Here is a 17,663-nt window from a genome sequence, read left to right as displayed (position 1 = left end):
GCATTTGCACTTCCTCAGGGAAAGAGGTAACAGTATTTACAGAAAAGAAAGCACTGAGAAGAGGCTGGCAGTGACCCGCCCACAATTAGAAAAGCACCAGGAACTTCTTTCCCAGTGGTTTTTGTTTTTGTTTTTGTCTTTTTGAATGAACAAAGAGAGATTTATTAAAGGGAGGCTCTCCCAGTGTTTTACAGCTACCTGGCTCAGGCTTGGCACCTACACGGCTATATAGACAAACACCATTACAAAGAAAATCTGTGCTCCCAGAATGCAAAGGTAGCTGTCACTCAGCAACGGCCTCTTGGTTCCCAGCACTGCTGTAAGATGAGAACTCCGTCGAGAGTAAACTTGAACAAAGAGAAAGGCCTCAGTCACTGGGAGGGGCCCTTTCCCTTCCAGGAGGGCGAGAAGGCATGGGCTGCCTGGGTCACCAGGGCCCTTCTCACTGAAGAGCTCTCACTCAGCCCAGGGGTCAGTTCCTCCTGACTTCGCTCCTTACCTGTCAGCCCTGCTATGGGAGAGAGACTACTTTTCCCGGCCAGTCTGCCTCCTGGAGCCCACGAGAGAATGTATTTCTGATATATTCCTGACTGCTTGTGTTCAGCTGGATGAAAAGACCCCCCCCCCAAGTGTGCTGGTGAAACCAAAAAGACCCATCCTGGCTTGCTTTCCAGTGCCACGGGATGTTAGTGCTTTGCCTATGCTGGAAATCTTAAGCAGTTCTATTTTAAACGTATAAGAAGAAACAAAGTAAGTGCAAAAACTTGCTGCAGTTATGCTTCTATACTTGTGCTTATGAGAAGGGGGAAAAAATCACCCGCTTTTCCATCTCTTCCGGAGAACACAAATACTGCTAAAATCAAAACGAGCAATAATAATAGGGCAACTCGTTACCCTCCCCTTCCAGTGAGACCAAAGCTGTGCCCGTTTATTGGCACTTACACTAACTCTGGGGTTGTGCTGCTGCTAATTACAATCTATTTCATGGAGTCTAGATTCATCCTTTTCTAATTTAGCTGACTTTCCTTTCTAGTTATTTAGACCCATATGGTAAACCATTCACAGCTGTGTTGTACACTCCACAGTATATATTTAACCCAAGGCCAATCTAGACCAAGAGACTCCTACAGATTAAATCTCAGAAACCTCTTGTTAATTAAGCAATATTACTACTTTTGCATAGCTTTACTCAGTTTCTAACTAGACGTAAATTAAGGTAAGTAATTGCATAGCCCACTTCAAACTGGAGCATACACAAAACAATCACACATCTGCTGTAGGTAACATACTCAGGAAATACCGAAGCCCCTTCAAAGTAGAAACAAAGCAGGCGCTAGAGAGTGAACACAATTAATTTAGTAAAGACAGATCACAACTCGCTAGGGGACTACTCTATCCTTTCCAGATACCATCCAGATCCGGAGCGCCCTTTGCTCACCTACACTCACCTGTGTTCTGGGATCTGTGTACCATATGACTGCTCTTGGGGTTACATTTCTACCCTCTCACACAGTCCCACTGACCTGGGCAGTAAAAACATTCATGAGGCCAGGCTTGGTGGCTCAAACCTGTAATTTCAGCATTTTGGAAGGTCAAAGCGGGAGGATCCCTTAAGGACAGGCGTCCAAGACCAGCCTGCGCAACATAGTGAGACTCCCCCGCCCTGTCTCTACAAAAAAAAAAATAGAAAAATGAGCCAGGCATAGGGGTGCACACCTGTAGTACAAGCTACTCAGGAGGCTGAGGCAGGGGGATCACTTGAGCACAGGAGTTCGGGGCTGGGGTGAGCCATGATCATGCCACCGCACTCCAGCCTGGGTAACCATGAAACCTCGTCTCAAAAAAAAGAAAAGTTAATGAAATAAAGTCCTTGTCCTTAAGGAGTTCACACTCTGGTGGGAGAAAAATTCATACACAAATAATGATAACTAAGTGTGACAAGAGTTACAAGTGAGCATATAAAGTATGATGAGAACACATATCAAGGAATGCCTGACTCTGCCTCCTTCTCAGGCAAAGATGGAATAACTTGAGAGGTCAGTGGAGACTGTGTGGATGTTTGAAGTGGAAAGGAAGGAGGGAGCGAACTCCTGGAAGGGCAGAGGCACGTTCCATTGAGGACCCTAAACAGAGGTGGAGATGAATGAAGCTAGATGGCTGAGGCCGGGAGGCCTCTAAGAAGAGTGATGCCATAAGAGCCTGCAGGAGAGAGGTGACAGGGGTCAGGGCGAGGAATGGGTAAGAACTGCTTTCCATGCACTGCAAAGCAAGCCAGGGCGGTATTTGGGGTTTCACTTGCACACCTGGAGGTAAGTTCATTCAGCGGAGCACAGCAATTAGGAAATTATTCTCTTGAGGGCGCCTGGAGGCAGACTGGCTGAGAAAAGAAGCCTCTCTTCTGTAATGGAGGCGGGGCAAATAAGCCAAACCAAGAAGAGACCGCAGCCTGAGTGAGAGCTCATCTGTGAGAGAGGCCTTGGTGACTCATGTAGCCGTGACCAGCATAGGCAGTGCCAGCCCACAGGTCTCTGCCCTGCTAACCATTGTCCCATTCCAGACCTGCTTCTGGGCACATTCTTGGGTTTAACAGCAAGTGAGCAGGCCTCCAAGGGCACCTGCTCCCCACTCTCCTTCCTGAAAGCACACAGACCACAAGGAAACAGACAGATATCACACAAATCCGGTCATGTCTCAGCATACACACACACCTGTGTGCCCATGCACGTGGTCTACCCTCATCTAGGGGAGAAGGAGGTCCAGGTAGTCGTCTAGGCACCATCCTTTGGCTTTTGCTTCTATCTGCACTTGACGTTTACACTTTGTTTCCTTTGATGTGGAGAAAACACGCTCGACTTAGCATTGTGTCTTCCAGATAAGGTATAAGGAGGGAGTGGGGCCAAGGTGTGGCACAAGCTTCTCCATTACGCTTAAGACAGAATCCATTCTAAAAGGGAAGGTGAGACCTTAACTAGCTCATTTTTGAGTGGTGTTAGTTATCTAAAATTATCAAGGGGAAGGAGAAAGGAACAAAAGGGTTGTTAGCCTTCCCAACTCATGACTTCATTTTTGCTTTTAATTAAGTTTATTTACTGTCTTCCATTATGAAGGTAAGACAAGTCATTGCAGAAAATTTGGAAAAAACAAAAATACAAAATACACTGAAAGCCCAGGAAAGGAAAAAAGATCCATCACCCATAATTCTATGTAGAGACATACCTTGGAGATGCTGTGGGTTCCAGTCTAGATCATCACAATAAAGCAAATAGTGCAACAAAGCAAGTCACACAAATGTTTTGGTGTCCAGTGCATGTAAAATTTCATTTATATTCTCCTGTATTCTAAGTGTGCAACAACATTATGTCTTTTTTTTTTTGAGTTGGAGTCTCACTCTGTCACCCAGGCTGGAGTGCAGTCAACAGCATGCTCACGGCCACCACAGCCTTGACCTGCTGGGCTCAGGTAATCCTTCCACCTCAGCCTTCCAAGTAGCTGGAACCACAGGTGCGTACCACCACACCTGGCTAATTTCTTGATTTATTGTAGAGATGAGGTCTCACCAAGTTGCCCAGGCTGGTCTCATAAGTGTGGGCTCAGGCAATTCTCTCACTTTGGCTTCCTAAAATGCTGGAATTATCGGCATGAACTACCACGCCTACAGCATTATATCTTAAAAGAAAAAGTCCTGTGCCGGGCTCGGTGGCTCAGCCTGTAATACCGCGCCTTTGGGAGGCTGAAGTGAGTGGATTGCCTGAGCCCGTGGGTTCGAGACCCGCCTGGGCAGCGAGACCTCATCTCTACAATAAATCAAAAAATCAGCCGGGCGTGGTAGCACGCGCCTGTAATTCCGGCTACTCAGAAGGGCTGAGGCGGAAGGATCGCCGGAGCCCAGCAGGTCGAGGCTGCGGTGGCCAGGAGCGGCCACTGCACTCCAGTCTGGGCGACAGAGCGAGACTCCAACTAAAAAAAAAAAAAAAAAAAAAAGAAAAAGTCCTGTCAGGCACGGTGCCCAGGTTGGCCTCGAATGAACTGTATACTTTATATAGGTGAATTGTGCGGCATATATATTATATCTCATAAAGGTATCAAAAATGATTCATAAACTTATTTTTCCTGTCTATATGATATTTGGTACACTGAGCTCTCATGAATATCATATTCTTTCTTCCTAATGGTTTCATGGGAGTATTAAGGATTTTAAAAATAATGACAATATAGAAATTATTTTAAAGAGCTGATGGACATAAGAAAACTTAGTTACTTTCTAAAACCACTAGGCACCAAAGATAAACAAGTAAATTTAAAAAGATGCCTTAAATGAAACTCACTGAACATTGTCTGGGGGAAAAAAAAAGGAAACAAGGGACCCGAGGCTGGATCACAAATGTGAGCCACATCAGAGGTCAGTAAGGTCACAAACAGTGTTTCTCACGCCTGAAAATAACCAAGGCAGAGAAAAAAACCCGGTCCTAATAAACGGATGCTCCAGCATCATGGTGCCTACAAACACAGGCCTTGGACTGAACTGAGCAGTGTTCAAATCCCAGTTTGAATCAAGGTCAAGAAACCCCAAGCACACTAATCCTGAACCATGTCACCCAAACACTGAATGGTGCCTCAGAGGTGAGTTTGAAGTTCACTGAAAACAAATGCTCCTGAAGTGCCCAGTGCATTATCTGCCCATAATGAACATCTGAGAAATAGTTGTGATGATGATGATGAGGGTGATGTCAGCTGCTTTTGAGCAAACTGGAATGCAGGAATCCAAATCTTAGCCCCCCAGATGTCCCCGCTTAAGTACTACCGCATTTTTCTACTAACTCCGAAAGGGCCTGAAGGTATTTATATTACCATGAGAGTTTCAGCTGTGACCAGAGATCATTTGTGCAATTTTTACATTCCAGCACACTAAATGCTTTCTCATGCAGAGATAAAAGAAGCCTTTGTCCCAAGCTTGTGAAAAGCACCATCTTTGTTAGATTAGTTAACTGTTAAACGTAGTGTTGTGGCAACGGCATGTTGGGAAACCCCAAGAAGCTAGGCACACCCAAAGAGTGAAATGGGGTGGGTTTTCGGAAGGCAGGTCTCATATATGTGTGTGTGTGCGTATATTCTAAGGTTCTGAGTGCTGTCTACATGTCAAGCACCATGCTCAGTGCTTCCTGTCTTACAACAGCCTTATGAGCTGGGAACTTTGACTAGCCCTCACTTTATAGGTAAGGAAACTGAGGATTAGCAAATTTCAGTGTTTTCCCAGAGAGAGATTGCAAGTGAATGACAGAGCTGAGGTTTGAACCCAGGATCACACATGCACTCATCCATTCTGCTCCACTGACTAGAATCAATTCTAGTGAGATAAGCCCTGCAGATAGATGGTAGCTTAATTTTCTGAGTAGTGACTGTTGGCAAGAATGGTCATTTAAAAGCACCCCAAAAAACAAAGACTTTACTTAAAGGTCTGCTTCAGATTAATCATTATCCTGCTTTCAGTCATTCTGGCAGCAGTCCTGGGGGCGGCCCACAGCACTCCCATGGAGCATAAGGCTGCTTTGAGGCAGACGCTGCAAACCCTCACATCTGGGTAGAACCACAGGACATAACTGGATCTTTCTTCTCTCCTTCCTCTCTCTGGAAACAAAGTCCCCAGTTTCTCCAAGGGTTTTAGGAGAGCAGCCGTGTCACGTATTCTCCAAAATAAGAATGTCCTGAGAGTGAAATGGGCACTATAAGTAACTATGTGGGCATAAGCTGGGACGTTAGTTTCAGATCATCCTGGTTGAGGTTGCTTAGTCTTTCTACAAACTCTATGTGAACCGCACAAGTGTGTCAGAAACCTAAAACACAGAGAAACATGAGGCATGGACCTTCCTTCATGAGCTGCTCTAATTGCTGGGTCATGTCTGCACCCCCCAGCTAGCCTCATGGTGAAAGTATTTTGTCCAACTGGGGGGCCAGCACAGGCGTGGAGAATCACAAAAGTTACCACAATCATTGCAATGTGTTTCAGGAATTCAGGGGATGGGCCAATGCCAACAACTGCTTCATTAACATAAGCCCAAAAAAGTCTAAACGTCACTTTTGTGGATCCAGAAAACAACACAATGACCCCAATAAGCTCTTGCTCAGCCCTAACCAGTTAATTATTTATTTGCTTTGTTTCGAAAGGGAGGCTTTTATGTCTCCTCATCCTCCTTACTCATTCTGGAACTCAGGAACACACTCATTCTGACAGCTCTTCTAATTCCAGCTCCAGGCTTGCTTGAGGAGTACCAGAACTTCCAGGTTAAAAAAAAAAGTCTAAATTTTCTATTCATTAGATCAAGCTAAGAGAAAAGCAGTAAGAGTTTCCCACAATTTTTCCAACAAAAGGAATGAAATGTATGAGGATTCGGAACAAGAAGAGTCCTTAAGGATCTGCGTGACCAACTTCTTCCTTCCAGAAGAGGGATCAGGGCCTGAGAATAAAGAGCCAAGCCAGAGCACACCCCAGTGGGACCAGATGGGACTCCTGGCCCATTTCTCTTTTATTATATGATTTGGTTAAAACACATCTCATGTTTTTGATCTTCTCGGCAAAGAGAAGAACGAAGGGAGGGAGGGATGGAGAGAGGGAGGAAGAAAGGAAGGAGAGAGAAGGAAACAAGGAAGGAAGGCAGAAAGGAGGACAGAAAGAAAGGAAGGAGGATGGGAGGGAGGAGAGAGAGGAGAAAAGAACAGAGGAGTTAGGTCTGGATCCAGTCTATTAAAGCTTGATGATAATTTCAAATGACTAATGTAAGGAGATTTGAGGGAAAATAAAGAGACAGAACCAAAATGGTCTCAGTAAGCCCCTGGCAAGAGGACAAAAGTGTCACCTACCTTTGGTCTTGATGGCTGTTTCAATGTTCAAAGCATCCCGCTCTGCATCAAAGTTGGTGTAGGCTTTGACTGACCCATAGGCACTTGAGGGTGTAGAGTGCTGAGGTTAAAAGACAAACAAACTCAGATAACACACACAGGAAATCCTCTTGTTGAAATAACAATTCCTAACATAAAGGTTTTCCTACTGTTTCTTTTAGCGACTCAAATTCTGTTTATACTAGGTAACTAGGCTAAGTATTAACACGCCTGCACACATCGGGTAAGAAATTTCATTTTTTTCTCATGAGAATTCCTCTTCAAAGGCTCAGCTCATTTTGAATATGCTAATGTCCACGTTTCATCTTACTTTAGTGAGCGCTCAAAAGCAGACAAGCCAAGGCTGGGAACCTGAAGCCAGCATTTATTCAGGAAGGCTCTGAAGGGCATTAAACTGGGCTGGCAACCACTTGAAAATGTGGAAATGCCAGTCATCGAGCCAAGGTCTTGCTACAGTCACGTGGATTTCTGCAGGGCCCGCATTGTTGAGCTCACAAGTCAGGTGAGTGAGGGAAGTGGCTTCCTCCACTTCACTTTGACTACCACTGTGGCATCAAGGTAGTCTGGCCAGACAGTCCTCTTCATGTTTGCCAAGTTCCTTCTTCTCTCTCTCATCCTGTCTCTTTCTCTCCTTTCTTCTCTGTTCTTCCCTCTGCCTTTTTAGCACTATCCCCTATGCCTACCAGTCTTCCTAATACCTCATTCTTATTGCCTTATAAACCATACCCTCTTCCTTTCACCTTGCATTCCAAAGCCTATTACCCTTCCTAAGCCAGGCACAGTGGCTCACGCCTGTAATTCCAGCACTTTGGGAGGCCGAGGCAGAAGAACCGCTTGAGCCCAGGAGTTTGAGACCAGCCTAGGCAACACAGTAAGACCTTGACTGGATGGATGGATAGATAGATGATAGATAGATAGATAGATAGATCGATCAGCCAGGCACAGTGGCCTGTGCCTGTGGTCCCAGCTACCATGGAAGCTAAGGTAGAAGGATCGCCTGAGCCCAGAAGGCTGAGGCTGTGATGAGCTATGATCGTGCCACTGCACTCCCCAGCCTGGGTGACAGAGAGAGACCCTAACTCAAAAGAAACGAAATGAAAAAGCCCACTTCCCTTCCTGATCTCACCAGCAAGAAATTTCTCCCAGCCCACTCCAAATGAAGGTGATAGAAGTGGCGTGCTACACATCAGTTCTCCTTTCCAAGGCATTAAAGTCCCTTCTGTAAAATGCTCTTCTAGGCTTCCCCCTCCCTGCTACCTAGTCCCAAAGCCAAGGGCAGACAAACAAACAAGATGGACAGCGTGGTTTTGGTTGGCCAATGGCAGCCAGCTCCACATTCCCACCTTCAATGTCAAGCCCCCCGTTGCCCCCCCCGCAATACCTCTACCCCTACCCCTCAGGCCATAATGCCCATATCATGTAATGACTTGACTTTGGCACACCTTCTGTTAAGACCCAGAGTCAAGAGGCCGAGAGGCCCTGTCTGTTCCACCCACAGGCATCACGTTACGAACTACCCAGCACCCATGCCATCCCTTTTTATTAGCACTGAGGTGTACAAGAAAGCAACTAAGATGCCTCCCTCTCAGTTATCTCCCAGCACACACCAGAAATCTAAGTTCAGGATTTGACAAATGTTTCAAAATGTGCTTGTAAGGAGCATCGTGGCCAAATAGTAAGTCTGGTTAACACTTATAACTCTGAAACACAAATGGATTATCAAAGTATGTTTCATTTAATTTCACTACTTAGACTTTCCAGTATTGAAAACGGAACACATACTTAGAAAAATTTAAAGGGAAAGTACTGTTTTGAAATACTGCATTTGCTATGGTAGCTACAAAACTACAAAGTTTCTCATTTTTTAAGAGTGCGGTCAGGCTCAGTGGTTCATGCTTGTAATCCTAGCACTTTGGGAGGCTAAGTAGAGAATATTGCTTGAGCCCAGGAGTTTGAGACCAGCCTAGGCAACACAACAAGATCTTGTCTCTACAAAAATTCAAAAAATTGGCCAGGCATGCCAGCATGCCTATAGTCCTAGCCACTCGGGTGGCTGAGGCAAAAGAATCACTGAACCCGAAGGATCACATGAGCCCAAGAGATCGTGGCTGAGGTAAGCTGTGATCATGCTATTGCACTCCAGCCTGGGTGACAAAGTGAGACTCCAACTTAAAAAAAAAAATGTCATCAGTTCTTTACAAAGGCAGACAGTCTGGCATTGAGCCATATTACAGCTGACTTCAATTACCAGGAGATGTTATCCAACCCCAAAAACAACGGTGAGTGGGGGAAAGTTTTGCATAATTTTATGGTATCTCTGGGAAAAAAATGAAATGGAAAAGTAAACCCATTACCTATAAAATCCACTTGTCTGAAGTGGAATTTATTGAGGTAAAAGTGATCTCAAATTATTGAGTCAAAGGTGATCTTTTCTTCCCTTCTTTTTTTTGTTTGAGTTAGAGTTTCACTCTGTCACACAGCCTGGAGTGCAGTGGCATTCTCACAGCCATAACAGCCTCGACCTGTTGGGCTCAAGTGATCCTTCCACCTCAGTCTTCCAAGTAGCTGGAACTACAGGCACGCGCCACCATGCCTGGCTAATTTTTTGATTGATTGTAGAGACGAGGCCTCACCAAGTTGCCCAGGTTGGTCTCGAACCCCTGGGCTCAGGCAATCCTCTCGCCTCCGCCAAAGTGCTGGGATTACAGATGTGAGCCACCATGCCCAGCTCTTCCCTTTAAATTTTGAAAAATACAAGACATTTTCTATTTCTTTCCCATTTCCCCATGCAGAGAAATGTATCATAGTAAAGTAACTTCAGAGACCACATGAAAAGCTCTCTCCTAAAACCTGACACTAAAAACAATCTGATTATTAAATCCATTAGTGAAACAAATTATTTAGCACCTGGACTTGTCAGGTACCTCAACATGCAGCTTGTATTGTTGCAAACAACAGCATGCACAAGAAGAGAAAAAAAAATTTGTAGACCATATATAGACTTTATACTCCACACAACCGGTGTTTGCACAGACCTCTTTCATTTGAACATTTATTTTGCTGGCATGTGCTATGGACAATACCGAGGGTCTTACCATGTGACCCAAAGTTGCTGTCAACCCTCTTGAGTGCTTTTTTGCATTTTAATTTCAATGAAAGCGTATTCTGAAAGATCTGCAGGATACGGTTACAAATCAGTGTCACTGCCAAGCTTTTGTAAAAGCCACTTCTGCCAAGATGACCTGGAAGATGTACGGCATTATTAGTTATTTTACATATTCATAATTTATATTGAACTTGATTTTAAAAGCATTTGCAATGAATTAAGAAGCAAATGCATCGGAATTTCCAGGTTCACACAGTTCTTATGAAAGACAATTAAATTTAACTCTAAGCTTCCTCATAGCCAAAACAAAAGACATGATGACTATAATTTCTTTTTTGTTGTTTTAAAGAAACAATCTAGTTCTTTGAAGAATAAAAATATAGGTCCTCATCTGGAATAACTTCTTAGACACTGTAAGCAGTACAAAAGATGCAGAATTATTTTTGATACGGCTATAGCTTATGCCAAGCATTAATAAAATCCTGGGGTATGACATTAAAAGGCACGTATCATCATAACAAGTATTTCCATTGACATGCTAAGTATAGCAGGATAAAATTCCAGCCATCCCAGTGTCACTAATTCTGTCCAGTTTTAACGTGAAGTCAAAAAAGTTTCTAGTGCCATGACATTTTCTTCAACTTGAACTACTAGGGACAGTCAATGTAATGAGAAAGAGGGAGGAACCAAATAATGACTGTCTAAATTGTCCCCATATTCTTTGGGTGTAGAAGGAAAGAGAGCAGAGTTAGTTATCCAAAACAATGTCCAATTTGCAAAAATTACATAAAGTAAAAATGATATACTTACATCACCCTCCAAGCTGAGCTTGCACAGAATTTCATGAACAGTAGACATTTTGAAGGAAGCTGGAAAAAAAAGTGCAACAAAAAGTCTTTATGAAGAGGCTTTCTTTTCCCCTGAAGCACAGTGACACATTTTACTAATTTCTACTTATTGGACCATGTCATCTGAAGATATTAGAGCAATTTTTGCAAACAGATGTAATTCTCATATTGTGATTTTTTTAAAAAAAGCTTAGAGATGGTTTGCCTTAGGTTGGCATAGACTACTCAACGAACCAGTCTTTCCTTTGCACTGTTTAAACAAATAGTGGAGAGACTTATTTGTGAATGCAAAACTAAAACGCTTCCCAAGGCTAAGGCAACGTGTTCAAACAGGATAAAACTGAGTCTTCCACTTCTCCAAAAAGGTGAGAAGCTTGTCAAAACAGCCACTCCTTCTGTGTTTTTCACAAGCAATTGAACATGTTGAGAAGGATCTGAAAGCTACAGGTGTGAACTGAAATCAGGATCATTTTCATGTTGGCTTACTTCTAACTGAAATCTTTTATTACCATCCCTAATGGATTCCTTTTTTTTGTTTGGTTTTTATTTTTTCGAGTCGAAGTCTCACTCTGTCACCCAGGCTGGAGTGCAGTGGCATGTTCACGGACACTGCAGCCTTGACCTGCCGGGCTCAGGTAATCCTTCCTCTTTGGTCTTCCAAGTAGCTGGAATCACAGGCATGTGTCACCTTTGCCCGGCTAATTTTTTAATTTATTGTAGAAACAAGCTCTTGCCAAGTTGCCCAGGCTGGTCTTGAACCCCTGGACACAAGCAATCCTCTCACTTCCGCCTCCCAAAGTGCTAGGATTACATACATGAGGCACCACACCCAGCCCTAACGGTTTTCTTAGTTCAATGATGTTTGGAAGATATTGAATTGCTTATAAGAAAGACAATGGAAGATTTTCTGACCTTAACTCATTCCATTGAGGACTGAATCCCTTGTATTTAAGATTCAAAATGTCAGCCTGGCCAACTTGGTGAGACCTCGTCTCTACAATAAATCAAAAAATTAGCCAGGTGTGGTGGCTTGTGCCTATAGTTTCAGCTACTTGGAAAGCTGAGGTGGGACGATTGCCTGAGCCCAACAGGTCGAGGCTGCAGTGGCCATGAGTGTGACACTACTACACTCCTGCCTGGACTCCAACTCAAGAAAAAAAAAAAGATTCAAAATGGCTGAAATGATGTCATCTTCTTCCAGTCAATACACTTACTGGGGCAGAGACACACTAACCTAACGAATGAGCTTTCCACCTTTGTAAACGTACAGTTCTCGGAATTGACACACCCTATCCCTGCCAATAAGGCATACTCAATGGGCAGTACATTTATCTCAAATGAGGCAAGACAAGCCATTCAGCATAATTACTCCCAAAATAAAGAAAACAGAGCAGAGCTGTGTCCTGAAACAGTCGGGAATGACATTTTCACTGCAGCAACTTCTGCCTTGGTCTCTGTTTCCTTAATATTCTTTGACCAAGGAAATTGTGCACATGCAAATTCAGCTTTCTATTCTCTTCAGACAGTTTGCTCAGTCCAAATATTTCCATAAAACTGGCTTGGGGGAGTATCTGACATAGACATTTGCTAACTTATAAAAATATTTTGAACTAAGCAGAGTCCAGGCCCTGTGTGTGGAGGGAGGTGGCAGAAGGTAAGGGGAGAGGATCCGCCTTTATTTGTGGTCAAGGATGTATTTTTTGACAAGATTTTCCTTTTTTTTTTTAGAGTGAAAATATCGTTTATTTGGAAAGTAAATTAGAGAGAGAGAGAGAGAAGATTCACCTCCCCAAGGTAGGGGAGGGTGCCAAAGCTAGGAAACACGGCGGCCATAGTTCAAGGAGCTGCATGGCCAGACCTTAGCTAAGCAAAGCAGTGGCCAACTTTTGCAGGATTTTCATCCCACATGCTCTTCTACATCACTCCTCTCTTCTGAGGACACAGCAAAAAGAAAGTCAAAGATATTCCAACAGTTTCCACTCCCGCAACGCTCAGATAGCTTTCATCCCCAATGTCCCACCTATGGGTATGATTCTGATTTGTTAAAAGCCTTGCTCTATGTGGTACATCCAAACAGTAGAATAGTATTCAGCACTGAAAAGAAATGAGCTGTCAAGCCATGAAAAGACATGGAGGAACCTTAAACACATGTCACTAAGTGAAAGAAGCCAATCTGAGAAGATGATGTATTCTATGGTTTCAACTACATGACATTCTGGTACAGGCAAAACTATAAGGACAGTGAAAAGATCTGTGGCTGCCAGGAGCTGAGGGGGAAAAGGGATGAAGAGGTAGAGAACAGAGGATTTACAGGGCATTGAGATTATTTTATATGATATTATAGCTGTGGACACGTGTCATTATATGGTTGTCAAGATCCATGTACAACACTGAGTGTGAACACTAATGTAAACTACGGATGACTCTGAGTGGTGAGGATGTGTCAATGTAGGTTCACTGATTCTAACAAATGTACCCCTCTGGTGCAGATGGTGACAGTGAGGAGGCTGTGCATGCGTGGGGACTCTCTGTATTTTCCCCTCCATTTTGCCTTGAACCTAAAACTGCCTTAAAAAGTAAAGACGATTTAAAAAGTCTTGTTCCGTAGCTGAACTATCGAACACAGTAGCCACCAACCCCATGTGGCTACCAAACATTTGAAACGCGCTCAGTCCAAACTGAGATGTGCTGTAAGTATAAAAAACACGCTGAATGTTTAAGGCTTGAAAAAAATTAAAAATATCTCATTAACATGTATGTTAGGAGAGAATGTAACAATCTCTCATCATATAATCTTTTATATTACTTATATATTGCAACTATGACATGTTGGGTGGATTGGGTTAAAAAATATATACTATTTACGTTTAATTTCATCCATTTCTCCTTCCTACTCCTTTTTTGGGGGAGGGGGGTGACAGAGCCTTGCTCTGTCTTCCAGGCTGGCGTGCAGTGATGCAACCATAACTCACTGCAACCTCAAGCGATCCTCCCACCTCAGCCTCCTGAGTGGCTAGGACAAAAGGCACACCACCATACCCAGATAATTTTTAAATTTTTTGTAGAGATAGAGTTTTTCTATGCTGTCCTGGCTGTCTTTACCTTTTTTTTTTTTTTAACATGGCTACAGGAAATTTACAATTGCATATGCAGCTCACATTCTATTTATATTGGGCAGTGCTGATCTAAAGGATCCCATGGTCCAGTTTTACTCCTAAACCTTTTATAGTAGCCAGGTCAGCTAAGAATCAGATTTCTTGTCAAAAAGGACAAGTTTGAGTGTTCCTTGATAGGGCAAGAAATCTCCAGCTCCATCATGGACCAAGAAACACTCCCGAGGGTCTCATTGGTATCCTTCAGTCTAGGAATTACCGAAGTAGAGGCAGATTCCCTAGGGCATCCAGCCCCACACGTCCTGGCCTTAACTATCACCCCTGGGACTCAGTCAGAACTGGACTAGGTCTACATTGAAGGTAAAGCCATCGCCATCTGCCTCAAGGAATTCCAGTCACTACTGTAAACAGCTAAAGAAAATTAAAAAGCAGGGGACCAGCAAACCAGAGCAGTCAACTGAGTTGCTTTTACTTATGCAGTGTGCATTCACCTCCACATGTTTATTAAATCAGGTACCTCACATTGGCTCTGATGTCCAGGAAATCTCAGAGGCCCGGTAAGTTCCCAGTGTGTCGTTCTTTCAAGCTGTCTGTCAAGCCCTGAGCTTTGCAGACAGTTGCCTAACTATGCCCCCCCGGGACCCCCCAGTACTGTCCATATCAAAGACGTTAGATTGGCCCCTTCGCACTCTCCATTCATGCTGACTCTGCTGCAACAGCCACCACGCCTTAAGGAGACTTTTCGGCGCTCCGCCCATCTTCCTTTTGGTCTGGCCATTCGTAATTGTGCCACTCTTTCATCAAATCAGTCCTGCATGCCGCTATCAACTAAATCTAGTTAATCTTGTCAAAATAGTTCAAAACCAGTCCTTTGTGGCTTCCTCTTACTCCCACAGAGTCCAGTCTTCAAAGATGTGCATCAGAATCCAGCCTCAGCACCCTCCGTCTACTCCCCGGCTGAAGTTGACGAGGGCCAAATGAAGACTTGCCTCTCCCCAAACATGCAGCACCCTTTGCTTCGGAAGGACCTTGGTCCCTGCTTCCTCCCCCATCATCTTATGCTCTTTTCTTCTGTTTAGGGGGCCCTGGCCCACTCCTCAAGTCACACTACATAGGCTTCTGCTCCAACAGGCGCACCACAGCCCCTATTCCACAGAACTCTCTCCAGCCTTTCAATGCCAGTGAACTTTTTTTTTTTTGAGTTGGAGTCTCACTCTGTCGCCCAGGCTGGAGTGCAGTGGCACACTCACCGCAGCCTCGACCTGCTGGGCTCAGACGATCCTTCCGCCTCAGTCTTCCAAGTAGCTGGAACCAGGAGTGTGCCACCGGCCCGGCTAATTTTTCTATTTATTGTAGAGACAAGGTCTCGCCAAGTTACTCAGGCTGGTCTCGAAGCCCTGGACTCAGGCATTCCTCTTGCCTCGGCCTCCTAAAGTGCTGGGATTACAGGCTTGAACCATGTGCCCAGTTCTGACCCTGTCTTTAAATTTAAAAAAAAAAGGCCATGAGTGTGCCACTGCACTCCAGCCTAGATGACAGAGTGAGACTCCAACTCAAAAAAAACCCAAAAAACAAAAAAACAGGGTCAGGTCGGGCGGGGTGGCTCAGGTCTATAATCCTAGCACTTTGGGAGGCTGAGGTGAAAGGATTGCCTGAGTCCAGGGTTTCAAGACAAGCCAGGGCCACTTGGCAAGTCCTTATCTCTACAATAAATAAAAAAATCAACCAGGCATGGTGGCACACACCTGTAGTTCCAGCTACTTGGAAGGCTGAGGCGGAAGGATCGTCTGAGCCCAGCAGGTTAAGGCCATGAGAGTGCCATTGCACTCCAGCCTGGGCTACAGAGCGAGATTCTGACTCAGAAAATAACTAACTAAATAAAATAAAGACAGGATCTTTTGCTCTGTCACCCAGACTGAAATGCAGTGGAGAATCAAGACTCACTGCAGCTTCGAACGCCTAGGTACGAGTGACCCTCCCACCTCAGCCTCACAAGTAGCTAGGACCGCAGGCTTGTGCCACCATACCCAACCTCTTTGTTGTTGTTTTGTTTTTTACAGACAGGGTCTTGCTATGTTGACCAGGCTGAACTCCTGGGCTCAAGCCCTGGTCTACTTTAGCAGGGGAGTAGGCAGAGAGGGAACTGAGGCTGGATTCTGAGACTGATCTTTGAAGGCCAGGCTCTGCTGCCTCGGTCTCCCCAAGTGTTGCGATTCCAGGTGTGAGCCACTGTCACTTTGACGCAGCTTCATTCATCCATTCAGCAGAATGTATTAAGTGTCCTCCACACGATGAGTATTCAAATGCCAAATTGCAGGTAAACTCAAAGCAGCATAAAGTATGTCTCAGTTCCCCTACAGATTTAAGAGTCTCTTTGCATACTTTAGGTGACAAATAAACTTGAAAACAATGAATGGCTATTTTCAATAAGTAACATTTATATGTATATAATGTATAACATTCTGCAGAAAAAGTAAAAATGTCACAATAACCACAAAGTCTCAATGACCACAAAGCTATCTCCATAAAGTCTGTCATTATTCCATGCAAGCACCTTTCACATCTATATAAATACTTCCCAATTCAATCGAGTTTAATGGCAAACAGATTCTCACCTTAGAAATAAAATATGGTCCTGGCTTCTTCACCCCATTAAACCCCCTAGCAAGACAAGGTCATTTTGCATATGATTAATTGGTCACTAAAATAAATAGTTGGCTTTGCCTCTCATAATGTTTGTCAACACACTCGTTTAATATAGTACATTTGAGTCATGAGAATGTGTCAGTGTGCTGTTACCCTTGAAAGCAGAAAAAGTAAGTCTTGGCCGTGTTACTATAGGTTACAAACACTAGTAATAGTCAAGTAATCAATCAACAAACCTATCACAAGCACACACTGGACCCGCAACGACATCAAGGGCTACCAAGACACATAAAAAACTGCGAAATGCAGACCTCCCCCACCTCACAGGGCCTCTGCACTCTCTTCCCTTCATGCCTCTGTGAGACACTAAGAGGACAGCCCAAAGCTACCCAAGGAATGAATAGCTGAGGCAGGGCCAGAACCCAGATCTCCTGGGTCATTGCCCTTCAACCTCACCACAGCGGTCCTCCATTCCAAGAGATTAAAACATAGAGAGAAAGATCAAACTCACACTAGCAAGAACAGCAACAGGCTTAACGGGGCAGTACTGACTGAATGTGAGTCACCACCAAGGGAGCTTCCAGCCAAGAAATGGGGGAAGGCCGGAGGAGAGAGGAAGAAGACTATCCCAGGGTAGTGGGGACAGGAAAGGGCTTGAAAATGAGCTGTGTCCAAGGTGACGCCCTGGGGGAGCCTAAAAGATCAGTGTCTGAATGGCACAAAGTTAAGCCTCAGCCAGCCTGTGGAAACACTGGCAAAGCCAAGAACCGAGGCGATTGAGACCTGCTACCTCAACGTGTATCTGTCCATTAGAACTCAGCTGCTCCAGAAACTTGTTTACTGACAACTGCTCTGACTTCAACGTACCTATTGTTTTGAAAAAGAATAAAAAACAAAGTCTACAGGCCATGAGACAATTCCACCTTGACTAGCTCCACAGCACAGGGTAAAATTCATAAACACATTAAGAACAAAACCGGCAGGGCACAGTGGCTTATGCCTGTAATCCCAGCACTTTGGGAGGCAGAGGCAAGAAGACTGCCTGAGCCTAGGGGT

At 44.3% G+C, this 17,663-nt stretch overlaps 1 protein-coding gene across 1 annotated transcript in view; it reads right to left on the bottom strand.

Annotated features, from left to right (window-relative positions):
- Window positions 1-16,578, bottom strand: part of ANXA2 (annexin A2) — a 42,623-nt gene extending 26,045 nt beyond the window's left edge. Inside the window, exons 1-3 of the mRNA XM_008051136.2 lie at window positions 16,471-16,578; window positions 10,811-10,869; window positions 6,856-6,955 (exon numbers count right to left, since the gene is read on the bottom strand). Of these exons, the coding sequence (XP_008049327.1) occupies window positions 6,856-6,955; window positions 10,811-10,858 (148 nt within the window). The 5' untranslated portion in view covers window positions 10,859-10,869; window positions 16,471-16,578. The remainder of the gene's footprint in view (window positions 1-6,855; window positions 6,956-10,810; window positions 10,870-16,470) is intronic.
- Between the last annotated feature and the right edge of the window lie 1,085 nt (window positions 16,579-17,663).

The sequence above is a fragment of the Carlito syrichta genome, unplaced genomic scaffold (genome assembly GCF_000164805.1).
Source record: "Carlito syrichta isolate Samal-C Ts95f unplaced genomic scaffold, Tarsius_syrichta-2.0.1 Scaffold166711, whole genome shotgun sequence".
NCBI lineage: Eukaryota > Metazoa > Chordata > Mammalia > Primates > Tarsiidae > Carlito > Carlito syrichta.
This window is presented reverse-complemented; position numbering and strand designations above follow the sequence as displayed.